The following is a 25,831-nucleotide window of genomic DNA, read 5'->3' as shown; positions in this document are numbered from 1 at the left end:
TGACATTTGCTGTCAGTTTTGTGCCACTTCCACAATTCCCTTCTTTTTATTTTTTTTGTTTGTGTCAAGTCTTAGTTGCAGCACATGGGATCTTCCATCTTCGTTGTGGCATACAAACTCTTAGTTGTGGCATGTGGGACCTGGTTCTCTGACAGGGATTGAACCCGGGCCCTCTGCATTGGGAGCACAGGGACTTACCCAGTGGACCACTAGGGAAGTCCCCACAGTCCCTTCATTTATTGAAGCTGAACTGAATTTAATGGAAGGGGGAAAGGTGATCCTTGGCTTCTATGAAGCCACTTGTGTTCCTCTGGATCTGAATGTTGAACTGTATAAACAGAAGGCAGGAGGGACTCTGGTTGTCTGGATCAGCAATCTCTCTTCTCAGTCTTTCCCCTATAGACCTGTCTTTCCAAGGCATGAACTGACTGAAGGCATTTCCTTCCGCCAGAACCAACCTGTTCTATTTCCCTTCCTTTCTCCTTAATGCACTTACCTTTCTCACCATAAAGAAATCAGTCTGAGAGGAAGAAAACTAGATTGAGGGGAAAGCAAGCTAAGAAACCTTTAGAGAGAGAAAATGTATTTATTATTATACAAATAGCTATGCATACTGGGGCACTGGCAAACTGCCAAAGGATTTTCCCAAATAACTTTTGCATAGCTGTATTACAGGTATTACACATCAGTATAACACATTCAGGAGAACAAAATTAGAATTCAGAAAACAGAGCCTCTCAGAGGCCCACCAGATCCTGATTCCTTGAATACTCTATTACAGTGGCTTTGACCAACTAGCTTTTTTTTTCCAGCTTTTTCAGCTGGTTGCTGAAGGCTGGATCTGATGCTGAGCTGATTGTTAGGATACTAGCTGTCCTGAGGATGAAGATGAGGCCTGTAGATGAAGGATGGCAGCCTTGCTTCTAGGAAAATAGTAGCTGAATAGGGCGGTCAAGGAATATTTTTCATCACTTTAAAATCGACTCTACTAAAACTACTAGTTCTTTAGTAATTACTGAAATAATCACTCCAGAGGCGTACGCCTTAATTTCCTTTTACCATGTAATAAATCTTTTCAATATTGTTAGTACTTATTACTGTAGAATTATGATGATATACTAAAACTCTTCTGATACTGTCTGAATTGTGCAAATGTATAAAACTTCTCTGCTAAGTTTTTATAGTGATTTAAATAAATCCCCACCAAGTGAATTAATTTCAGTAATTATCTAAGTAAAAGGAGGAAGTTTTTGTATAATTATAGCACTTGGTAAATTCAGCTTCTTCTAATAATTCTGGACTCAGTATTGTGGTTCAAACAATGCTAACTTACAGCAAGCAGATCACTGGAAGAAAATACTAGTCTAGCAAAACTAGATTATGTCCTCATGGTCAAAATGAATTTCATACTGCTTAAGAATACACTGAATTGGCTCAGAAATAAAATACGTCACTTGTTTGCTTATTTTAGTGAACAGAGTGAAGTTCTTAGAACTAGGCCTTGATCTATGGGCCTGAAGGATCTCCAGAAAAGTGATGTGAAACAGATTCAACATGAGAGCAAATGGCAATTGTTCAATTAATTCCCCTCTTCATGTATCTTTTAGCTGTTGGCATGTACAAATGCTGGGGAGTGTTTATCTCCTTGGATATATACACAGTAAGAAAATGCTTCTTAGTTTTTTCTTATTGAAGTGGGGGTAGAGTGAAAAACATGGCAGAAGAGGACCTGGCCTTGGATTAAAAAATGACACCAGAAAAATGCAAGACACTGTCCCCTTCTGAGCTGAAAGTGTACACCATTAGGATAATAAAAGGATACATGTAAGTTGGGATGCCTCTTGAGGCCAAGTGTTTCCGAATAAGTCGCTCAGTACCATACCAGTTAAAACCTTTCGTGGCATGTCCAATGCGTGGAAGATGGACACTTGCTGTTAAAAAAAAAAGTTCACGATGTCTTCATTCATCAAATTGAGTAATGTGTATAAGATATACATAGATGATAATGTATTCTGAGTCACTTTGTTGTTTCCAATGAACAAAATGTATATAATCTTGGTGAGTGCCACTCAAAGCATATGATTATTATATGAGGAGTGACTGTAACATGGGAAAACTAATTCTATAGAACATGAGGACCTACATACAGGCTATGGTAATAAGTAGGTACAATGGGAATAGAATATGATTGATGATTGAGATGTAATTTAAAAAGCAAAGATTCTTTAACAAGTCCATCAGTTTGACAAACTCTAAGACATGCTGGGTTTGGAAATAAAATTAAACTCAGGTCTTTTGGCAGAGAATTGTCTGCTAATGCAGACTGTGACTCTCCGAGAGGGGACAGGATAAAAAGCGTTTCTCAACAGCATGTGACCAGTTTACCTCATCTCTGGTCCTCTGCTTCCTCGTCTGTAAAATCATGATACAAATACCCAGAGAATGCAGGTGGTCCAGAGACAAAGGTACAGAAGTGATCAAGAAAGGAAAAGGACTTTGAGAATACAAGGTGAGGAGAGTGTTACTTGTGTGGCCTTTCATACTGGGGCTTCCCTTCACCACATATACTGAATGGGATCTTGGCATTTCTCACGTCCCTTTAAAAATCACATCCTACGCTTGGAAACAGAAATTCATCTATTCCTGAGCAAGTGGAAGGACTTACCTTTCCTTTTCTTTGCTGCTAAAAATATCTTCTTTAGGGCCTCTTCTAGGGCTGCCATCTTAATGCCAGACAGGACATTGGCACGATCTCGGTGCTGGGCCACAATCAAGGCCAACTAGGAGGAATAATCCATTTACTGAGTGGGAGCAGGGGCAGTTTCCGGAGGAGGTGATGGGAGTCAAAGTTTAGCTCCAATAAATTGATGTGGTTTTTTCACTTACCAAATCTTGTCCTTCGTTTCTTGACTCTTTATCATCAATAGGAAATAAAAGGACACCTCCCAAACTCAAATCTGAGGTAAAACAAGACGAAGCAACAGAAAGAACATAAAGTTCACTACAGAATGAGACCCCTGAGGAAGGGCTACTCTGAATTGTCCCTATGCTGTGCCTTTTCCAAAGCTACTCAGGTATAGGTAACAGTGGTGCCCTGTCTTGTTCCTGATATTAGAGGAAAAGTTTTCAGTTATGTGGAATATAATGCATGCTGTGGGCTTGTTGTATATAGCTTTTGGCTCAGTGGTAAAAGAATCTGCCTGCAATGCAGAAGATGCACAGGAGACTGGGGTTTGATCCCTGGGTCAGGAAGATCCCCTAGAGAAGGAAAAGGCAACCCACTCCAGTATTCTTGCCTGGAGAATCTCATGGAAGAGGAGCCTGGTGGGCCCCAAGACATGACTTAGCAACTGAACAACGAAACAAAAAACATACTGAGGTATGTTCCTTCCATTACCAATCTGCAGAGGGTATGTCATCACGAAATTGTACTGTCAGATCCTGTCTCTACATCTATTGAGAGGATCATTTTTATCTTTCATTCTATTAATGTGATACATAACATTTATTGATTTGTGTATGTTGAACTATCCCTACATCCCTGGGATAATTCCTACTTGGTCATGTGTGTAATCCTTTTAATAAGTAACTGAATTAGGTCTGCTAATATTTTGTTGAGAATTTTTGCATTGAAGTTATCAAAGATATTGGTCTATAGTTTTGTTTTCTTGTAGTGTCATCTGGCTTTGATACCAGGGTGAAACTGGCCTCATAGAATGAGTTTGGAAAAGTTCCCACCTCTTCAATTTTTTGGAAGAGTTTGAGAAGGACTGGCGTTAATTCTTCTTGAAATGTTTGGTAGAATCTGCCAGTGAAACCATCTGGTCCTAAAGTTTCCTGTGTTGGGAAGTTTTTAATTACTGAGTCAATCTCTTTGCTCATCACTGGTCTGTTCAGATTCTCTAGTTCTTACTGGCTCAGTCTTGACAGTTTGCAGATTCTATAAACTTATCCACTTCTTCCAGGTTATCTAGTTTGTTGGTGTACAATTATCCATAATAATCTCTTATGATTCTATGTATTTCTGTAGGGTCAGTTATAATTTCTTTTCTGGTTTTATTTGGGTCTTCTCTTTTTTATTCTCACTAAAGATTTATCAATTTTGTCTATCTTTTTGAAAACCTCTTAGTTCCATTAATCTTTTCTATTGTTTTTTCTGTCTCTACTTCATTTATTTCTCCTCTGAACTTGATTTCCTTCCTTCTGCTGGCTTTGGGCTTAATTTGTTCCTCTTTTCTATCTTCTTGAGGGCTATGATCTTTCTAATTTCTTAATACTGGCATTTATTGCTGTAAGCCTCCCTCTTAGAACTGTTTTTGCAGGGCCCCATAGGTTTTGGGATGTTGTGTTTCCATATTTTTTTTTGAGATATTCTTTGCTTTCCCTTTCGGTTTATTCTTTGACCCACTGTTCAGGAGTATACTATTTGGTTTCCACATCTTACAGATTTTCCAGTTTTCCTCATTTTATTTCTAGTTTCACACCATTGTGAGCAGAAAAGATAACTTAGTATGATTTCAATTACCTTATTTTGCTAAGACCTGTTTTTTGCCCTATCGTATGATCTATTCTTGAAAATGTTCCATGTGTATTTAGAAGAATTTATATTCTGCTGTTGTTGGATAGAATGTCCTATAGATACTTGTTAGGTCCCTTTGGTCTGCTGTTTGGTTCAAGCCATCATTTCCTTGTTCGTTTTCTGTCTGGATGATTTATGTATTGCTGACAGTGGGGTACTGAAGTCCCCTATTATTATTGTATTGTCTACTTCTCCCCTCATATGTAGTAATATTTGCTTAATATATTTAGGTGCACCAATGTTGGGTGCACATATATTTACACTTGTTACAACTTCTTGATGAATTGATCCCTTTATCATTATATAGTAACCTTCTTTGTCTTATTACCATTTTTGGCTTCGAGTCTATTTTGTGTAATACAAATATAACTACTTCTGCTTTCTTTTGGTTTCTACTTGCATGGAATATGTTTTTCCATCCGTTCACTTTGAGATATATAATTGGGTCTTGTTTTTTATCCATCTAGACACTCTGTGCCTTTTGACTGATGAATTCAATCAATTTACATTTAAAGTAATTATATATAAGGACTTACTAATCCCACTGTGTGCATTCCAGTTGTTTTGTAATTCCCGTTTCTTTTTCCCTCTGTTTCTGCTTACCTTTGTAAACTGATTCTTTTCTACGGTGGTATGCTCTGGTTCCCTTTTGTCTTTTGTGGATCTGATCTAGGTTTTTACTTTGTGGTTACTATGGGGCTTTACATGAAACATTTTATAGATAGAACAGTGTATTTTAGGAGGACAGCAACTTATATCCAATTGCCTATGAAAGCTCCACCCTTTCACTCCTCCCTTTTATATTTCACATGTCACAATTTACCTCTTTGTATGTTGTGTATTCATTAGTAATTTATAGTAGCTGTAGTTACTTTTACTGTTTTCCTTTAAGCTTTATATTATAGTTGAGTGGTTCACACACCATCTTAATACCAAGTTGGTTTTCTAAACCTTACTGTACATATTTTACTAGTGTGTTGTATACTTTGACATGTGCTCGTATCAGTGATTAGTGCCTTTTCATTTTGGCTTGAAGAACTCCTTTCAGCATTTCTTGCAAGGCAAGTCTAGTGGTGGTGAACTCCCTCAGCTTTTGTTTGCTGGGAAAGCCTTTATTTCTCCTTCATAGCTGAAAGATAACTTTGCTGTATAAAGTATTCTTGGTTGGCAATTTTGATCTTTCAACACTTCAAATATGTTATTCTACTCTCAGGACCTGTTTCTACTAAGAAATCTGCTGATAATCAAATACGGGTTCCTTTGTACATTATATTCTTTTTTTCCCTAGCTTCCTTTAAGATTTTTTATCATTCAAAGTCTTGAAGAAGGTCTTTTAGCATTGCAATAGCAGGGTGACCTATTAGCTTCATGAACATGTATGTTTTGTCTTTCCCCAGGTTGGGAAAGTTCTCAGCTACTATTTCTTAAACTCGTTTTCCCCTTCTCCTTCTAGAAGCCTAATTATTCTGATTTGTGTTTTTTTGATTCAGTCTCATAGCTTACACAGGCTTACTTCACTCTTTAAATTTGTTATTTCAAAATTCCTATCTCTCACAAGTCACTTATTCTTTCTTCCACATGGTTTCCCCTGCTACGCATGCATGCTCAGTCATGTCCGACTCTTTGTGACCCCATGGACTTTAGCCCACCAGGCTCCTCTGTCCATGGGATTTTCCAGGCAAGAATACTAGAATGGATTGCCGTTTCCTACTCCAGAGAATCTTCCCAACCCAGGGACTGAACCCACGTCTCTTGCATCTTCTGCACCAGCAGGTGGATTCTTTACCACTGCACTACCTGAGAAGCCTACCTTGTTCTCTACTGCATTCTTCATCTCATCCACTGACTTCTTTGGCTCTACAATTTGTTTGGGTTTTTAAAATTTCAATCTCTTTGAAAAGAAGTCACTATGTTAACATATTTTATTCCTGATTTTATTGAGTTGCCTTTCCGAGTCTTTTTGTAATTCACTGAGTTTCTTCATAACTGCTATTCTGAATTCTTTGTCAGTTAGATCACAATATTCTGTGCCTTTGAGCATGGCTGCTGGAGAACTGTCATCTTCTTTCTGTGATGCCATATTTCCTGATTTCATATTCCTGGTACTTATGCACTGGTGCTTTTGCATTTGAAGTAGCAGATATCTCCTTAACTCAGTGCTCATTACCTTCAGCAGCAGACAGGGTATTACATTATATAGTATTGGTATTATCTCAGTTTTTCCTGTATGTTTGTGCTCCACTCTTCTTGCTCTGTCTTGTGGCCAAATTTTTAAGCTTTTGTGTATTCTCTGACTTTTACAATTCATCAGGCTGGCTGGGTACCTTTTTTCCCAGAAGGTGGAGCTATAGCTCAAGTCTGTGGTTTCTTCCTTGCCTGCCAACATGACCTGTTTTGAGTAGGATCCTGGTCTACCAGAGTTCACTTTCATGGATACACCAGGGAGCCGGCAGCAGAGCCGAGGGAAAGTGTGGGTTTAACACTTAGTGTGTTGGGACTACCACACACCTGCAGGGAAATTTTCAGTTACTTGTGCATGAACTTTCTACTGAGCACGTGCCTTTGACACCATTTGAAATTCGTATCTGCCTCTTTCCCAATATCCTTCACATGCCTTTGACACCATTTGAAATTCATATCTGCCTCTTTCCCAATACCCTTCCTCCGCCCAGGATGGGGAGCTACCACCTTAGTACTCCAGATGCTGGCAGAGAGAAACAGGTTTTTCCAGCTGCATTCCACCTTGTGATGGTAGCTGCCAGAAAAATCAGCCCTTTGCAGTGTTTTCCTTGGTGGGCCAGGGTTGGGGTTGGGAAAGTTTCCCTTACCACCTATGCTGCAAACAAACTTATATTTTTCTCTTTTCTCCAATGATGTGCCAGATCTCCCTTCAGGAAGGATGGACTTAGGCAAGTTCCATGTGTGAGTACCTGCAAGGGCAACACTCACCTGTTTTTTGCCCTACTGCAGTGAGAGGGGTCTAGGCAGTTTCACACTCTGCTGGTTCTTGCCTGTATGGAGATTTATCTCTGTCTTACCAGTTACAGTGGTGGGTGAGACTCCTCTTGGGTCTTCTAAAAGACCCACCAAGGCACTTTTGTTCAGGTGGGGATGTCTAATCCATGGGGTAAAAAAGAGGGATTAAAAAGAGGAATGTCTTTCGGTACCATGTCACCCCCTTCACTCTTGAATTTTTATGCTTTTCTACTTCAATGCTCCTCAAACACTGCCTATGAAGTATTCCTGCAGGCACTGGAGAGTGAATGAAAAACCCAGAAGTATCTGGGCTGGGAGGGGGTGGGTCACTATGAACTTAAAATTCCTTTAGAAGAGTCTGATGTTTGTTTTAAATTATTCAAATACTGTATTCTACTATACATATTTGTATTTGTATATTTTCCTATCTCATCCAAATCAAATTCTCTAGAGAAATGTTTTAATTCTAGGCCTCGAATATTTCAGTTTGAACCTTTTGTCCTCTCAATCCATCCTGCATACCCCAATCTTTTTAAGTCATTCTAAAATACTGGGCTGGCCAAAAAGTTTGTTCAGGTTTTTCCATATGATGGTATAGAAAAACCTGAACAAACTTTTTGGCTAACCCAGTATTTGCTCTGCTATGTCATTCTTCTACCCAAATCTCCCATGTCTAGACATTGGATAAGGTCCTGCCTTAGAATGCCATCTCCCTGGACAAGTCATTAGTCATGTGCAGTCTTCTATAATGTGGCCCAAACCTCTCTTCTTTAAAACCTAACTTTATTCCTCAGCCTAAACTTTCTACTCCACTCTGTCCGGCCTACACACCATTCCCCTAAAACATTCACTGTAACTACCTGGGTCATTCAATACCCCATACTGGGACTGGTGGGGTTACAGGAGATACCAAGAAGAATGAGATATGGTTATGGACTCTCCTACCCTTTCTCTCCACCTATTTAATCTCAACCCATCCTTCCAGGCCCAAGATAACTTTCACGACTTCCTTCAAGCCCACATTTCATCTACCCTGCTCTACACTATTCCAGTTCTCCTTCAGAAAAGAATGCACACTCCCATCTCTGATTCCTTACTGACCATTTACACCTTACTCTGTGCCACCAGGTTTTACTTTTCACACTTTCTTCAAAATGCTCCAGGGTGATGTGACTGCCCTTGGGGGGCAAATCTAGTGGGCTTTTCCCAGTGCTCATCCTCACTTCAGTGTCTGACACTGCAGACCACTTCTTGACACTTCTCCTCCCTTGTACCCCAAAGCACTACACTGTCAAGGTTCTCTTATTTTTCTGACAATTCCTTCTTCCTTCTCCTAAATGGAGGTGTGTTCTCTGCCCTCCCATTTCTCCATCCTCTCTCCTTCAGGGTTTTAAACAAGGATCCAAATGGAGACTCCTCAGTCTGTATCTCTAGCTCCAGCCTCCCCTGAATTCTCTCCTTTTCAAACTGCCCAGTCAGTATCTAGATTGGGTTAATCATGGCAACACATATTAAACCCTGTAATGTGTTTTAGTAGAAAGACTATTCACTCTAAGTCCTTGCATCCCTTTCTACGTTAGAGAAGTGAGCAGAAAAACCAATCTCCAAGAAATCTGAAGAGCTCTTCTCTATTGGACAAGATCCTTTAACCTCTTAATTCCACAGGAAATAATCACAATAATCATTTTACTCCTCTTGCCACTTTGTGATTGCCACACATAAAACGAGGTGCCCGGCCCCTTCTCTCTGCCGAGGGAACACCATTCAGCCTTCAAGTTTCCCCAGACAGCTCTGCTTCCGTCTCCGGGGAGTGTTACACCCTAGTCTGTGCTAACTTCATAATACAACCTCCTTCCTCTCAGCACCCAGCTCCTGTTAGCCCTTCAATGGTATGTCTGATTTCTCTCCCACAGGTGTCTGACATTTCCAGGAGAAATTCCCTCAAGAAGATAGAGTGAACTGGGTAAACAATGAAATGAACTTCAAGACAATACTTCAACATGCATGCAGGGATTGACATTTATCAAAATACTTACACATTCATTATCCTCATTATAGTCCCAGGAGGTAGATGGAAAAAGTATTATTTTCAAATTACAAATGAGAAGGCAGGTACAGGGAGGGGGAAGGGATTGCCTTAAAGTCACGTATCAACTAGCTTTAACTAATGGCAGAATTCAGACTCCAACTAGCTCTTCTGACTCCTCATCTAGTGTTTTTTAACACACCTAATGTCCTCTCCCTCTTATTCCATCCTTAACCCTTCTCTCTGCTTTGCTCCTTACCTTTCATTTTTCCAGCCAACTCATATCTTTTTCTTGGCTCAGCAGATCTTGTTTCCAGAGCTGTGAATAAACCACCTCTGCCCCAGCGGCCAGAGTCATCTGATAGGAGAAAGAGAAGATTTTCTTCTATAGGAGGCAAAATCCAGTCCACAATTAAAAAAAAAATGGTATGCCAAGTATACTTGATTTTTCAAAGGGCAGAAACAACTATCTAACCTCCAAGCATATTACACACTGGACTTGTCAAGTATGTTTAGGTTTTCTGGAATATACCTGGCCATCATAACAGAAAAGCATCAAAAGAATCAGTGTTCTCAAAGAGCAGAAGCTCTGTAGTCCTTCTGTAATTCCTGGAAGATAGCTAAGGAAGGATGTAGAGTAGATGTAAAACCAGAAAGAGTTGAAGCATTGATAATACAACAGCTTACAACTCCCATTTCATAGGTAAGAAAGGGGAAAGGTTAAATGACTTATTCAAGCTGGTACTAATACAGCTGGTTAATACTCTGTATTCAGTCATTCATTCGATCATACTATAAATATTTGTCAGTATTACACGTCAAGAACTCTTTTATGCTCTAGGGTTACACCAGTGGGGGGAGGGGGGAAATCTCTGCTCCCATGAAAGTGTGAAAACGGAAGTGTTAGTCACTTAGTCGTGTCCAACTCTTTGCAGTCTCTTGGACTGTAGCCTATCAGAATCCTCTGTCCATGGAATTCTTCAGGCAAGAATACTAGAATAGGTGGCCATTTCCTACTCCAGGGGATCTTCCTGACCCAGGGATTGAACCCAAGTCTCCCGCATTCCAGGCAGATTCTTTACAGTCTGGGCCATCAGGGAAGCCCAGTTCAATGAAACACCACGTGATATATTATGTATATATCTGCTTGTTTCATTGTTTGTTCACTCAATGAAACAAACAAGCAAATACATACATAATATGTCACGTGGTGATGTGTCATCAAGTAAAATAAGGTAAGAAAGTAAACAGAGAAAAACAGGGGTGAGTATGGGGTGTGGGAAGTCAGGGGAGACCTCTCTTTGAGATGTAGACATCTGGACAATGCTTGATGTTGCTAAGTGGGGAAAGAGCATTCTAGGAAGAGGAACTTGCCTGGGGGAAAAAAGTGCAAAGGTCATGAGGGAGACTATGTTTGGAGTTTTGTTTTTTCTCAAACCATTTATTTGGCTTATAGATGTAGCCTCTGTGTACTCTCTTAAAAAGTTTGTGCAGGGAACAAAGCAGATATTATCCCATTACACATATAAGAGAATTGAGGCCTGAAGAAGTTGGATTTGACTCTTACCTTTCTTCTTTACCTGGTTGAGCACCCTAGTCTCCTGGTTCTAAAGTTCACACTCTTTTTGACCACACAAGGCTGCCCTAAGCCCATTAATCTCCCCTAAGACAGGGCTCTGCCTTGTCTTCCCCAGTTCGTGGCACCTTAAGGATTGAGGCCCCACCATGTCTACCTACCTACGCAGTGCACAATGACAGCATCCTCCGCCCCAGCCTGGGGGTGGGTGACGTCACCGCTTACATATCTGATGGAGGTTGAGTCTGGGTCCTCATATTCCAGTTGGGCAGAGCTCTCATCTTCGCCGTCCTCTGGTTCGCTCTCCTCGGAAGGCAGGCAGAAGGACTGGTAATTGTTGGACTCCCACCAGGCCATCCTTCGAGAAACCAGAGGGGAGAGGAATTAACTGGGCCTATCACTAGTTCCCTCAAAGCACATCCTGGGCTGTGATTCATAAACGGTGAGTGGCAAGTGGAGATGCAATTAGAAACTCACCCTGTCCTTCTGCCTGTTTGTAAATAAACAAGAAGCCTTACTGATTAGCCTAACTGCCTCCTGACTACACTTCAAAAATGAGCAGCTACCAGATGTCACTGTTTTTAAGAACATGTGACTAAAAGGGACTGTTCAAGTAAACTACTCTTGTCAGATAGCTGCAATCAAGTCCTAAAATGTTCTCGCTTCAGCTGAATGCATCTTCTCTGCCTGAGGCACTCGGGACTGTTCTCTTAAGTAGATGGACTGCTAAGGTGAAAGTTTAATCTTTATAAAAGTATTCTATTACCAGTGGGAACTACCAGCATTACAGACACTTTCTGCAGTTTTAAAGTGATGTTTGACTGTGGGCTCACTATGCAGTAGTGATCCCTTTACCAACGGCGACCTTCAGCTTTGTTAATAACACCATCAAATAACACACACGTACTTTTTCTTATGTTCTGCTTCTTCCTTCTTCTTCCTCTTCTCCTCTAACAGTCTCTTTCTCTTGGCTGCTGCTTCTTGTCTTCTCTTCCTTCTGTCCTCCCGTTCTTCTGGGCTCAGAATCCGCTTCCTTTTGGTGGACCCCTCCACAAGGCCTGGGATGGGAACCTATAGGAAGAACAAGCTCTATAACCAGGGGAACTGGGGTCTACCTGTTCCTTCATGAGTCTCATTCATCACACTGAGCAATGAGCTCATTATTTCACAGTATTTCACCATGGGTGGTGGGAAGTGCTGGCAAGATACTTCAGTTTACACATCTGGTAGGCATGGTAACCAGGATACTATGCTCTAAACTCAACCAAAGCACTGGCATGTCAGTATAGCAATATGTCATTTTGATTAATTTCATTAGGAATAAGGTACTTGAGAAAATAACTTGTTTTTTAATTGAAAGGATGCTGTTTTAGGTTTAACTCATTTTAATGGAAATACTCCTTAATGTATTTTATCTTTCAGTCTTAAACACAATATTCCAACATCATGATCACCTTAACAATAACTAGCATTTAATGTATACAGACTAACTGCCAAATGCTATGGACATTACAGACATCGTTTATGATTGCTATCCATCCTTAATGACATAGGTCATGACTGTCAGCAGCAGGGTATGGTATTTTGATGTAAGACAGTGATCCCTTCAAGAGTGGCTTACTATCACCCACAATAAATGGTAAAATATAACCTCCTTGTTATTATTTTTATGCCATCTTCTTATACTTTTTTTCAACAAATAGATACATTCTTATTTCTTAACAAATCATTCTCAGCATCACTTTCTGTTCATTTTTATTGAAACTTTGGAAGAATTTATCCTCACATAAATTAACAGTTCTTACACTGCCTTTATTTCGGAGTAACCGGCCCTCTTGACTAGTCTTCTCCAAAAGGGTTTTCTGAATATTCACCAGTTGCTCAAATGATTCTCTGTCTTCTTTACTAGGCTCCTTAGAATAATCTTTACCTTCAAATAAGTACATGTGGTTTTCTAAAAACATAAAACACAGAGAGAAATGTTAGATACTAAAGAAAACTGGATTGATTCTAGTCAAAGCAATAAGGAGGGTGAACAAGAGAATGGCCTGTATTCTAAATGGGCCAAGAATAGCTTGTGATGAAGGTACTGGAATTCCCATCCCACTAATGCTGACGGGTTTGGGATCCACCTGGGGATTTCATATATTTACTTTTTAAAGGAGCGAGCATGGCTAAAGCCCTTTTGGTCTATCTTCAGGTGGCCCGTAAGTCTCAGTTTGATGCCTGCCAAGTCCTGGATCACTCATCACTCATTCATCCCACACTATTCCCCAGCACAAATCTCACTAACATTAAGATCTCCTAAATAAAGGTAACCAACAGCATATTTTTTTTAATTACAAACAGACTTTTAACACTCAGCTCTTCCCCCATTTCTGTAATATTACAAGGATCAAGTAGAAAATCTATGAGGAAATAATCACAAAAATAATCCCTTAGATTTACAACTTTCTTTGTAGAGCTCATGAAGCATCTTCATGAGCTTCACCACAGTCTTGGTATAATTAACCCCACTTAAGAAAAAGAGAAAATTGAGGGCTTCCCTGGGGGCTCCCAGATGGTAAAGAATCCACCTGCCAAGGCAGGAGACACAGCTTTGATCCTTAGTCCAGAATTAGAGAGTAGCCCTCACTTGCCACAACTGGAGAAAAGCCTGTTCAGCAATGAAGACCCAGCACAACCAAAAATAAATAAAATTATAAAACTCCTGAGTTATTAAGCGCCTCCCCAGTTCAAATTGCTAATAAGTGAAGAAAGCAGGATTTTCTGAGTCTGCTGCCAATGTGCTCTTTTCAGTATACAACTGTGTCTATAGAAGGATGGAAAGATAACAGGCCAGCAAACAGTAACTACAGTAATAACACAAATGGCGATAGTCTGAACTTGAATAGCAGTTATGCTGTCAGAGCACCTTCACATTTATAATCACATCTGACTTTTGCAACTGTGTAAAAGGCTAAGGTATACACTACTAGCACCACTTTACAGATGAGGACACAGAGACTCAAAGAGGTTGGGTAATTTGCCAAGACCATGAATCACATGATAGAAAGAAGTCATAACAAGCCAAGCCTAGTAACTAAGAGAGGTAAGACAACGATTCTAAATTGAAGCATATTTAATAGCACGTTACCAAAGAATGTCTTTTCACAGCATTATAAAATCAGCTATGAATATAAGTATGTTTTTCTCTAGAGAGTACGAAAGCAAAACATTTTCATTCTCAAGAGATCAACTGCTTCACACTTGTACCCAAATCCAACCAGCTGTAATTCTAATTGGCATTTGCTAATTAAGTCAGCAGGGGGCTTTCAATGAGGTGCTCTATCAACAAGTGAGGAAAAAAGAGCCAAGAAGAGGCAAATATGATCACATATGTAGCTGCATGCGATTCTCAACTTACAAACATGCTTTAAAAAAAGATCCTGCCATTCAAGATAAAAGCTATCCTACTTTTTTTTCCTATAGCCCCCTTTCATAGGGGATGCTGTAGCTATGAGTCTTTCATATTCATTTCTCTTCTTTTAACCATGCTCTGTCTTCACTCTGCAGCCAAGAGAAGGTTGGCGACCATAGGTATGGACACTCATCCTGCCAATGGAACCACCTACCACAGACTGGACCTGTACCCACTGATCAAAGACAGAACTCCAAATTTTAATACAACTGGGAAATCTTTGCGGCAGCTGAACTGCCTGAAAAAATATATATAATTTTTTTTGGCAGTTGGACTGACTGAAAAATATAATTATCTTTCTGGAAAACAGTGAAATTTTACTTTGTTCTACTAAACATTAGCAAAATAAGCTAAAATTAATCTAGATGAGTGCAGAAATGAGTGCAGGCTTCAGTACTTAATGTAATCAAAATGCAACTTAAAAATAGGACCACATACATCTATTTCTCTTCCCACCTAAAACCTACACGGTAGTAAAGGGATTTTAAAAAGATATATGAGACGACAGTGGACAAAAAGTTCAACAACTTTTTAGAAAATTGTCAGTGGCTCAAGGGATAACAGAGCTAAAAGAACAGTGGAAGCAAAACACAGGTGCCTGGTCAAGGGATGATTGTGAGAGCAGAGACCCTTTGAATCCTCCAAAAGCTCAGAACTTCCATGGACAAGGAATCGCAGGGAGGGATAACTGAGAGAAAGTCTGCACACCAAGTAACAGGAGCTAAAAAAAAGTATCGCACATTAACGCATATATGCTTCTAGGAAGCACAGTGGTAAACAATCCGCCTCCCAAGGCAGGAGACACAAAAGGCGCAGGTTCGATCCCTGGTCAGGAAAATCCCGGAGAAGGAAACAACAATCCACTCCAGTATTCTTGCCTGGAAAATTCCATGGACAGAGGAGCCTGGCGGGCTATAATCCATGGGGTTGTGACTGAGCACACACAACACATGTATGTGGAATCTAGAAAAAGGCATAGATAATCTTTATTTGCAAAGCAGAAACAGAAACAGAAAAACATACGGATACCAAGGAGTAAGGGGGTGGTGGTGGGATGGATTGGGATTGACATATATACATCACTACATATAAAATATTTAGATAACTAATGAAAACTGACTGTATAACACAGGGAACTCAGTGCTCTGTGGTGACCCAAATCGGAGGGAAATCTAAAAAAGAAGGGATATATGTATATATATGGCTGATTCACTTCATCCTACAGCAGAAACTAACACAACATTGTAAAGCAACTATACTCCAATTAAAAAAAAAAAAAGAAGTAACAGGAGCACCCTGAACACCTTCATTCATGTTGTCTCCTCAATCTGAGCAAACAGGTTACTCCAGACCCTATTCACCTCTTCCAGAAAGATATTAAAGGATTAGTCTTCGGAAAAATGGAGTTGCCCAGAGAAAAGACTCCAAATACAGACATCTGGGAGGGCCCCTTCAGTGAGAAGGCCAGCTCACCAATCAGTGATGCTGGAATAAGCCCAAGGAATCCACATACCTGCTCAGGCCAGACCTGCCCATCAGCTCTGCCTTTCACCTGCAAACATGAACAGATAGCCACGGCACACCAGATATTTCAGAGAAACTACCAACAAGGACAAGACAAATACACAACACAGGGCGTAGAGGAATACTTTTTTAAAAAGCTATAATAAAAGTCCTCAGAGAGGATATTCTATCCCTGCAAACAGAATAGGACACAATTAAAACAAGCAGAGAATCAGAAAGGGTTCTTGAAGAATAAAAATGGGATGCTAATATTCAAAAATGTAAAAGCTAAACAATGAGAAAAGTTAAAGAGCAGTGTCTTAGAGAATAATGCCAGCTGTCCACATTCTCATCTTCCAAACATCCTATAAAAACCATAGGGAATAACAAGGACAACAAAGCCACCCTGAACCCATACCTTCTAAAAAGCTAGGAGTCAGAGAGTACTACAAACCTCAATTTGCAGGAAGGTAGAGAGATGAACATCCCAAATGAGCTGAATTAGCTCCCAAGCCCACAGTGGAGTCAGGCAGAGACTGCATGGAAAAGAGGCAGCAGAGTTCTAACAACATCATACACAGATCAAATTTGTCCCCCATGAGGAGGACACATTCCAAGTGGGAAAATAATGAGGAAAGGTCTGCAACTGGGAAGATCAGAGAAGCAACTGCTAAGGAACTGACAGAAAGAGACTAGAAAGTACTTGAAGGTAGCAATTTGGGAAGGCATTGCTTCTGGAGGTCGTGCCTTGACAGTTTGGTGGCAAAGGGAAAGAATGAAGCAGGTGATGGAAATTCAGGGTCCTGTGGAAACGAAAAAGAATCACAAAACGAGAAGTCATGCCGGCCTACTCTCCACTCAAAAAAGGAAGCAGCATCGGGTAAAGAAACTGCCCTTCTCTGCATGAATGGAATAAAGTACTCTCGAATCAAGAAGCCTAGGAAGACTAGCAGACCTCTCACCCCATTCCACACTGAATTTGTGTTGCCACTGGTACAGACAAATAAATTCATTACAAAATAACCCTAAGACATCAAGGAACATCCTTACAAAGCTACCATGTGGGGAAAAAAAAAAAAAAATTTCAAATCAGCAATACAAATACCTCAGAAATAGAAATGGGGACCCATCTCCTGCTCTAGCTTGGGGTGGCCATGACATTAGCTCTGTTCTCACCCCCCACTTACTTCCTTCCTCTGGCTCTCTGCTTCCTTCTTCTGCTGTAGGCAGGGCATCAGAGACCCAGTGGCCATCTTCTGTTTCTCCCAGGATAGACTTCAGGTCTATTTCATGCATGGTGCTCCCCTCCGAGGACAGCAGTTTATCCAAACCAAATTTGAGTATCTCGCTCAACTTGAATGAAGACAACAAAAAAGTCCAATTGGCCCTCATGAAAACAAACATTGGGCACCAGTGATTTGCAAAGTGGCTTAGACACCAGGCGCATCCCTGTCCTGATGCTCAGCCTTTCTTCCCTCCCTGTGACAGATGACACCAACAAGGCTGTTCTGTAATTGGATGATGAATGAGCAGAGAGGTGATAAATGACAGTCAGAGCCTAACTTTGACAATTCTCAATAAACAGAAAATTTGACCCTCCAATCTTTGTTCTGAAGAATAAGAGTCACTTCCAGCATTATCTTAGCACTTCTCACAGAGTTTCACAGGCATCCCCAGCAGTCACGTGAGACATCACAGACCCTGTTAGCTACTCTCCTACCCCTCCTACTGCCAAACTTCTTGGAATGAGAAGGCTACACAGCATCTTTCTTAAGTGACTTTCCTTTGACAGTTTTGTTCCTACCACAGTGCTCAGTGGAAACCATCTTCACTAAAGACCAGCAACATCTCCTGACCACTGGACGGGAGAGCCGTTTCTCAATTCTAATGCTGCTTGCTGGACATGCCTACCCTGGACATTGCACTACCCTGCTTCTCTTACCTGCTCTCTAACAAACCCTCAGCCTCTCCCTAGGCTTGTAGGAACCACCTAAAAAAGTTCAGATCATCTTTCCTAGCTGTAGTTTTCTCCTTTCAATTGTGTACTTCCCTAAGTGCTAACTCTGAGGCTCTGAACCAAGCTGCATTCACACTTTGGCTCATTTGCATCTTGTCTTTTTGGGTTAGCTATCTCTAGCTGGTTTATTTTGTGAATAACTTGGAAATCTTACAATACTCTGTAACAACTGGAAAAAAATTTAGATAGCTCACTGGAAGAATTGAACAAACCTAGATATACTTATCTTTAACCTTGATATATACAAAAAAGCGACTGACTTTGGCAACTGGCTTCCCAGTAGTTCAGTTGGTAACGAAAACATAGCGCTAAGTTGTATCCAACTCTTGCCATCCCATGAACTGTAGCCTGCCAGGCTCCTCTGGGATTCTCCAGGCAAGAATACTAGAGTGGGTTGCCATTTCCTTCTCCAGGGGATCTTCCCAACCCAGGAATTGAACCCAGGTCTCCCGCATTGCTTACTCCTTGGAAGGAGAGTTATGTCCAACCTAGATAGCATATTGAAAAGCAGAGACATTACTTTGCCAACAAAGGTCCGTCTACTCAAGGCTATGGTTTTTCCTGTGGTCATGTAGGATGTGAGAGTTGGACTGTGAAAAAGGCTGAGCGCCGAAGAATTGATGGTTTTGAACTGTGGTGTTGGAGAAGACTCTTGAGAGTCCCTTGGGCTGCAAGGAGATCCAACCAGTCCATTCTGAAGGAGATCAGCCCTGGGTGTTCTTTGGAAGGAATGATACTAAAGCTGAAACTCCAATACTTTGGCCACCTCATGCGAAGATTTGACTCACTGGAAAAGACTCTGATGCTGGGAGGGATTGGGGGCAGGAGGAGAAGGGGACGACAGAGGATGAGATGGCTGGATGGCATCACTGACTCGATGGACGTGAGTCTGAGTGAACTCTGGGAGTTGGTGATGGACAGGGAGGCCTGACGTGCTGCGATTCATGGGGTTGCAAAGAGTCAGACACGACTGAGCGACTGAACTGAACTGAACTCCTGCATTGTTGGCAGATGCTTTACCGACTGAGCTACGTGGGAAGTTCGATGCCTGGGTTGGGAAGATCCCCTGGAGAAGGGATAGGCTACCCACTCCAGTATTCTGGTCTGGAGAATTCCATGGACCATATAGTCCACGGGGTCGCAAAGAGTTGGACATGGCTGAGCAATTTTCACTTCAACAACTGGCACCAAAAATAAAAGCCACTATTTATGAAAAAGACTGGTCCACACCGGGACACTCCCTTTAGTCTATGTCTCACTTGTGACGTGTCTCAGTTATCAAGGGACCACATGTATTTTTAGAGAAAAAATGTGCATGCACACTAAGTTGCTTCAGTCGTGTCTGACCCTTTCATGATGATACTATGGACTATAGCCCGTCAGGCTCCTCTGTACATGGGATTCTCCAGGCAAGAATACTGGAGTGGGTTGCCATGCCCTCCTCCAGGGGATCTTCCAAACTGGGATCAAACCCACATCTCTTATGTCTCCTGCATTGGCAGGCGGGTTCTTTACCACTAGCACCACCTGGGAAGCTCAAGAGAAGAAATATATTACAGTAATTAAAGGCAAGGGCATGTGCTTGGAGGTTAGAGAGTCCTTGGATTGGAGTCTTAATGAATTAACATTCTTGGGCAAATTATTTGAAATGGGAATAAGGAGAGTACCTACCTCATTCTTCTGTTATTCATATCACAGAAATAACTGGGAAGAACCCCTTCATATGATACTTAGCACACAGTGAGCATTCAGTAAATGTTCACTCCATCTGCCTCTGCCTCTGTTTCCTATAATGTTCTTCCTGCAGGGTAATGAATCTGATTCCTTCTTTGAGGATTTCATGATCCAGTACTTCTTAGATTTACTGAACCACAGTCACATCTTTGACTATCGGATTCTTTTTATTATACAAACCCTGCTTTCCTGGAGATAAGGGGATTGGGGTGTTATCTTTGCTTTTGGCAACCAGAGATAACTTGCAGAGGCTTGGTAGGTAAGAGAAAAATCAGAAGTAACCTTCTACTAACCACGAGCTGGGTGAGATTCTGACAGAGCCCCTCTCAAACAGCTAGGGGGGAGGTCTATGTTCCCATTAGGATCTGGCCCATGGCACAGAGACATGTTTACACAATTACATGGACATGCCCAGCAGCCTACGTCACAGGGACACCATCACTGAATCCCCTGAGCCCCTCTCCAATTGGGAGAGTTCAAGCTTCTTACTGACAACTCCTCCTCCCACACCCAGAATGTGGGCATGCCAAGGTTCAGCCATTCATTCCCCTCACCAGACCCAATACTGAACTTGTCACTCATGAGGTTCTACAGGAACTCATGGTTGGAGAACTGTAAGAGCCTCTGCAGTCTGCCCACACCTTTCTCTCAAGCTGCCATCTGACATTTGCAACTGCCTCTTGGATAATGTGAACACATGTACGATCTGCTTTGCCACCAGCATGGACAAGTGTGCACACATCAATTGGGAACCAAAGAAAAAAACCGAAAAAAACCCACTTTGCACCTTAAGAGAAACAAGAACCAAACAAGTAAACACACAAAATCCAGGGTTACTTTCTAGTTCAAGTTCCAAAATAAATGAAACCTTGAGCCTTTCCCGTAAGTTACTGACTTCCTAACAAAACCAATGTGAGCCCTGTCTTCTGCAAAGCAGATGTGTAAAGATATGCACTGGTCTTTGTGGATATAATAACCATGTGAGGAAAACCAGACTAACACTTGGCAATTTCGCTTTTAATAGTAATTTTTCCTTTTAAATACTTGTTGTATTTTCTGTTTGATAAACTAGTCCCTTTAAAGTCTACTCTCTTACAAACTTCTGCAAATGAAATTTTTATCTCTGAGCTTTTCCTCTAACAGTATTTTTTTTAATATGTTTTTACTGCAAACTCTGTTGACTAAAGCCTAAATTATCTTCCTCTTCCTAAATCTCTACCTAAACTTCTTGCTTCCTAATTTCTATCCTCCTCATTATCCAGGCTGAAGACCTTATAGACATCTTTACATTTTCTATTCTCCCTAGCTCCCCACCTCTAAGCAGCAGCTCCTGTCATTTCTTCTTCTGTAATGTTCCAGACCCTTCCATTGCTACTGCCTATGTCAGAGGTTTATAACTCACTTCATGCCTGGATCTTTCCAGCATCCTAGAAGACAGTCTCTCTGCTTCTAGCCCCTCATCCCTGGGTCAAATGGGAGGACCTGGTCTATATGATAATATGGGTTCTAATTTAAACCCAAGGGCTGCTACAGAATATCTCCAAGTCCTCTCCCAGAAGAGTTTTCTCTAACATCTTCCAAGCCTGCATCTGCTTTCTAGCTGGTATCTCCTCCTCTAAGCAATTAACTCTAGTTCTTTCATCTGTTTTTCCTATGGCATAATTCTGAATTCCTGATCTTGTCTACCCTCCTCTGAGTGTGAAGAAGGTGATGCAAAGCACTGATCAAAGGGTCTGGGGTTAAGATGGAGGTACAAGATAAATCATTATTATGCTGAGTTGTTTATTTTACCTAATTCTCTTAAGGCCCCCTGATGGAACCTGTGGTATCCTCATTTTCAGAAAGCAAAGGTTAAGCTATCTGCTCAAAGCAACACAGCCAGTAAGAGACAAGGCTTGGATCTGAATCCAAGTAAAAGGGATCCACTGCTACTGCTAAGTCACTTCAGTCGTGTCCAACTCTTAGCAACCCCATGGACTGCAGCCCACCAGGCTCCTCCGTCCATGGGATTTTCTAGGCAAAAGTACTGGAGTGGGGTGCCATTACAGTCCATCCTTATTCTGTATTCTGCTGCCTTTATTTATCATATTCATTTTCACTCCCATAGCAGCCTGCATGTAGTATATATATTATGTGCATGCATGCTCAGTTGGGTCTGACTCTGTGACCCCACTGACTACAGCTCGCCAGGTTCCTCTGTCCATGGAATTTCCCAAGCAAGAATACTGCAGAGGGTTGTCATTTCCTCCTCCAGGGGATCTTCCTATGGCAGGAAGGAATCTGGCTAGGGAACAAATGTGTAGCAGGAGAGAGTGGGTGGTTAATTCATCTACTTTCTCACTGATGGAACCACTGACTAAAACCATGACATCTTCTAATATGAAGAACAGGGACTTCCCTGGTGATCCAGGGGCTAAGACTCCATGTTTCCAGTGCAAGGGCCCCAGGTTTGATCCCTGGTCAGGGAACTAGGTCCCACACGCTGCAACTAAAAATTCCACATGCTGCAAACAAGACCCAGCAAGGCCAAATAAATAAATAAGTTAAAAAAAAAAACAAAAAACAAAAGTGAAGAACAGTGTATCTTACCTGGAGGTCAGCATCCGCAGCAGGTTTCTGGGCTCCCAGAGTGAAATGGCCCCCTTCTATGATCATGTTGGTGAGCTGCAGCTTGGAGGCCGCTTTCCTATAGACAATCTCTTCCACAGTGTCTCGTCCAATCAGCCGAATAACTTTAACAGACCTGTAGAGAAATCACAGAAAACTAATGTGCTAAAATAGAAGGGTCCGCAAAGAAGCACACAAGCATGTCAGGTCAAGATGCAAAAAAGGAAACAAATCTAAAATGCCAGCTTCAGGGTACAACTAACAGGGGATTGCTGTATGTGAACCTGAGTTATTTGTTAGAGAGAATCTGGCCTCTAATGCTCACTGAACCTTTCCAAAAGAGTCAAGGGAGGGATGACGAGGTGGTCATGATTGGAGTTCCTTATCCATGGTAGAGGAAAACCTCTGTTAGATCTAAATCATCACCAGGTCAGAGAGTAAGACTTATCTTTTTATCTTAGGTCCATAAACCCATAACTTCATTTTTAAACTGAATCACACCTTAACTCAGGAAGGATGTTAAATAACTTCTCAGAGTCCCTCCTAGTCCTTTCACAATTTGACTTTGCTCTTTTTACCAAAGCAAGTCCCAGCCCAGTACTACTCTGGAGTCAGCAACAGAGATGGGCTAAAACCAACCGGTCTCTCACCGCCCAGTCTAGAACTGTCACCAGCCCACATTCTTCACCTTCCCCCCGAATCCAGAACTACTGAAGAGCCAAGGAAGTGGAACCAGAGCTATGCTTAAATCTCTCACTTGTTCTGGCCAATTCGGTGAGCCCGGGCAGCTGCTTGTAAGTCATTCTGAGGATTGAAATCACTGTCAAAAAAAATAACAGTATCTGCTGCTGTTAAGTTCATGCCAACTCCACCTGAAAACAATACAAAAAAGAATGTTGGCAGAAGTACAAGGGCTAAGGACCAGACTATGATGACACAAGGCCACAGCGTTCAGACTGATAAATTGAAAGCAGCCAAAATGACTGGCTTCATCCTTCAAACTGACACCCCCATCCTCAACTCTAGACAGAGCTTTGTAGTGGTTAAAAGTCCTACATGGGCTTTTGCTGCCTGACTCGGGCAAGTTTAACAACTGCAAGTAACGGAAGTGAGTGGAGCGAGGTAAGAAGCAAAAGTAGGTACTTAAGTTAGCGCCCTGAATCCATTTTAAATCTCTCCAGTTTAAAAATCTTCATTGAACTTTGTTTAGAATAGTCTGTGGAAAAGGAAACATGCTCTTTCAGAAACAGTTTTAAATTTGAGCGAGGTCTGCTGTGGGCACCATCAAGAGAAGACCTCCTAATGTCCACTGCAAGGTACAACCAGGCAGCATGGGCTCTGACACAAGTTAATGAGAAGAGGAGATGCCATGTATTACACCCCCAAGCGGAGCAGGGGGCTATCTCCCTCTGATTGGAGAAGACTTTAGTATTCTCTTCTGTTACTTGTCCACATTAATTAAGGAGAAGGTAACAAAACCAACCAAAGGACAAAAACACTCCCTGGGACAACTTTCCAGTCTTTCTTTAGGAAGAGGGCTGTGGAGGCTCCTTGGACTATGGGAATTAATGAGAAGAACTATGAAGGCAAATTACAGCCTTCTCTTTGATTAATGTGGAAACAAGCACAAAATAGACTCCCTCTTGCCAGGGTCATTACAGCTCGTTGCTGAAACAAGCAAGCCTGAAATGGCTTGTTCCAGGAGCCAGAACTAAGGACCAACTTCTGAGATGGGCTACTGCCTCCAAGCTAGATCTTAAGTCAGGCAGGAACATTCTAATTAAAGCCTTTATATAAAATTAAAGTTGGAATAAACAGATAATAAAGACTGATTACCGAGAGATGCTAATATACTGAATAACAACAACAGCTACCCAGGTGCTAGGCTTTACTGTCTGCAGGCACCATTCTAAAGTGCTTTACATATATTAACTCCTATAATCCTCGCAACAATCACGGGTACTCGTTTTATAGATGTTGCAATGGAAGCACGGAGAAGTTGAGGGACGACTGGAAGCGAAAGGAGCCAGATTCAGTACCACATGGTCTGGCTTCAGAGCCTATGTTTTTTACCCACTATTCCATAATACTTTCAGGCACTTATTTCATTGAAGTGTTTTAATTTTTTTATGAAATGTTTTTTTCATAAAAATTTTCTTCTTCTTCTTGGGTTACTGTTAAGTTCAGCTCTTCTTCATTAAAGGATGATATTTTATAAATAAGCTATAGCCAGACTTGTCTGAGACATATTCATGAGCTCTCACTGCCACCTGGTGGCAATATGACTCAATAAGAAATACCTGAAAGTTGGAGAGAAACTTGAATAAATGATAATGATGCAAATCAACAACTAAAATGTGACAGCAAACAGGACAGCTGGTGTTTGGAAAAGGCTCAGGACTGCTTTGGCTCCTATGAGATCCCTCTGTTCTAATTCCAAGAACTCCAAGGAGATTAGTTGAAAAGCAGAGATCTTTCTTCCTAATTTCAGATGTTTCAAACAATGCTGCTGAGTATGACGGTGTTGAAATCAGTAAGGCATCAGTTCAGTTCAGTTCAGTCGCTCAGTTGTGTCCGACTCTTTGCGACCCCATGGAGTGCAGCACGCCAGGCCTCCCTGTCCATTGCCAACTCCCGGAGTCTACTCAAACTCATGTCCATTGAGTCACTGATGACATCCAGCCATCTCATCCTCCATCATCCGCTTCTCCTCCTGCCTTCAATCTTTCCCAGGATCAGGGTCTTTTCTAATGAGTCAGTTCTTCACATCAGATGGCCAAAGTATTGGAGTTTCAGCTTCAGCATCAGTCCTTCCAATGAATATTCAGGACTGATTTTCTTTAGCATGGACTGATTGGATCTCCTTCTAAGATCACACAGACTGCACCCTCGATCTCAGCCACTTATTATCAGGTTACCTAATCAGTCTCTCCTAAGACTACCCTAAGACAACTGCGACATGAATAAGTGGCTGAGATCAAGGGTGCAGTCTATGATCTTAGAAGCGAGCAGGACCAAATGAATTTCATTATATCTCTTTAATACAGAGATGAGACATACACAGGTAAAACAATCTCCTTATGGTCAATGATTATATTCAACACTACTTTTTAATACCCTATAGTACCAGGGACTTAATAAATGTTTACTAAATAAGACTGAACTCTCTTTTCATAAATATACTGATCTCTCTTTACAATAGAGGATATACATCCCTTTAGAGCTCCTAATTCTATTCCATCAAGATTTAGGTCTACCAAAAAAAAGAGACTGAGAGAAAAAAAGAAACTTAAGATTCTGTGAATTCAAAATTAATTTAAGGTCTGCTTGTTCTGTGACATGAGAATAATTTC

The 25,831-nt window shown here is 41.2% G+C and overlaps 1 protein-coding gene across 2 annotated transcripts in view; it reads right to left on the bottom strand.

Annotated features, from left to right (window-relative positions):
* Positions 1-566: 566 nt before the first annotated feature.
* The window catches only part of CHD1L (chromodomain helicase DNA binding protein 1 like), a 65,425-nt gene continuing 40,160 nt past the window's right edge, over positions 567-25,831 (bottom strand). For both annotated transcript variants that reach the window (XM_070366938.1, XM_070366935.1), the window contains 11 exons: positions 23,236-23,350; positions 22,461-22,614; positions 17,308-17,473; positions 12,963-13,111; positions 12,065-12,228; positions 11,319-11,515; positions 9,841-9,939; positions 2,887-2,957; positions 2,666-2,780; positions 1,823-1,931; positions 567-938 (listed from right to left, as the gene is read on the bottom strand). In XM_070366938.1, the coding sequence (XP_070223039.1) occupies positions 860-938; positions 1,823-1,931; positions 2,666-2,780; positions 2,887-2,957; positions 9,841-9,939; positions 11,319-11,515; positions 12,065-12,228; positions 12,963-13,111; positions 17,308-17,473; positions 22,461-22,614; positions 23,236-23,350 (1,418 nt within the window). In that variant the 3' untranslated portion in view covers positions 567-859. The remainder of the gene's footprint in view (positions 939-1,822; positions 1,932-2,665; positions 2,781-2,886; positions 2,958-9,840; positions 9,940-11,318; positions 11,516-12,064; positions 12,229-12,962; positions 13,112-17,307; positions 17,474-22,460; positions 22,615-23,235; positions 23,351-25,831) is intronic.

This window comes from Bos mutus, chromosome 3 (genome assembly GCF_027580195.1).
Source record: "Bos mutus isolate GX-2022 chromosome 3, NWIPB_WYAK_1.1, whole genome shotgun sequence".
Classification (NCBI taxonomy): domain Eukaryota; kingdom Metazoa; phylum Chordata; class Mammalia; order Artiodactyla; family Bovidae; genus Bos; species Bos mutus.
Note: the sequence above shows the minus strand (reverse complement) of the source record. Positions and strands in the feature narration are given on the sequence as shown.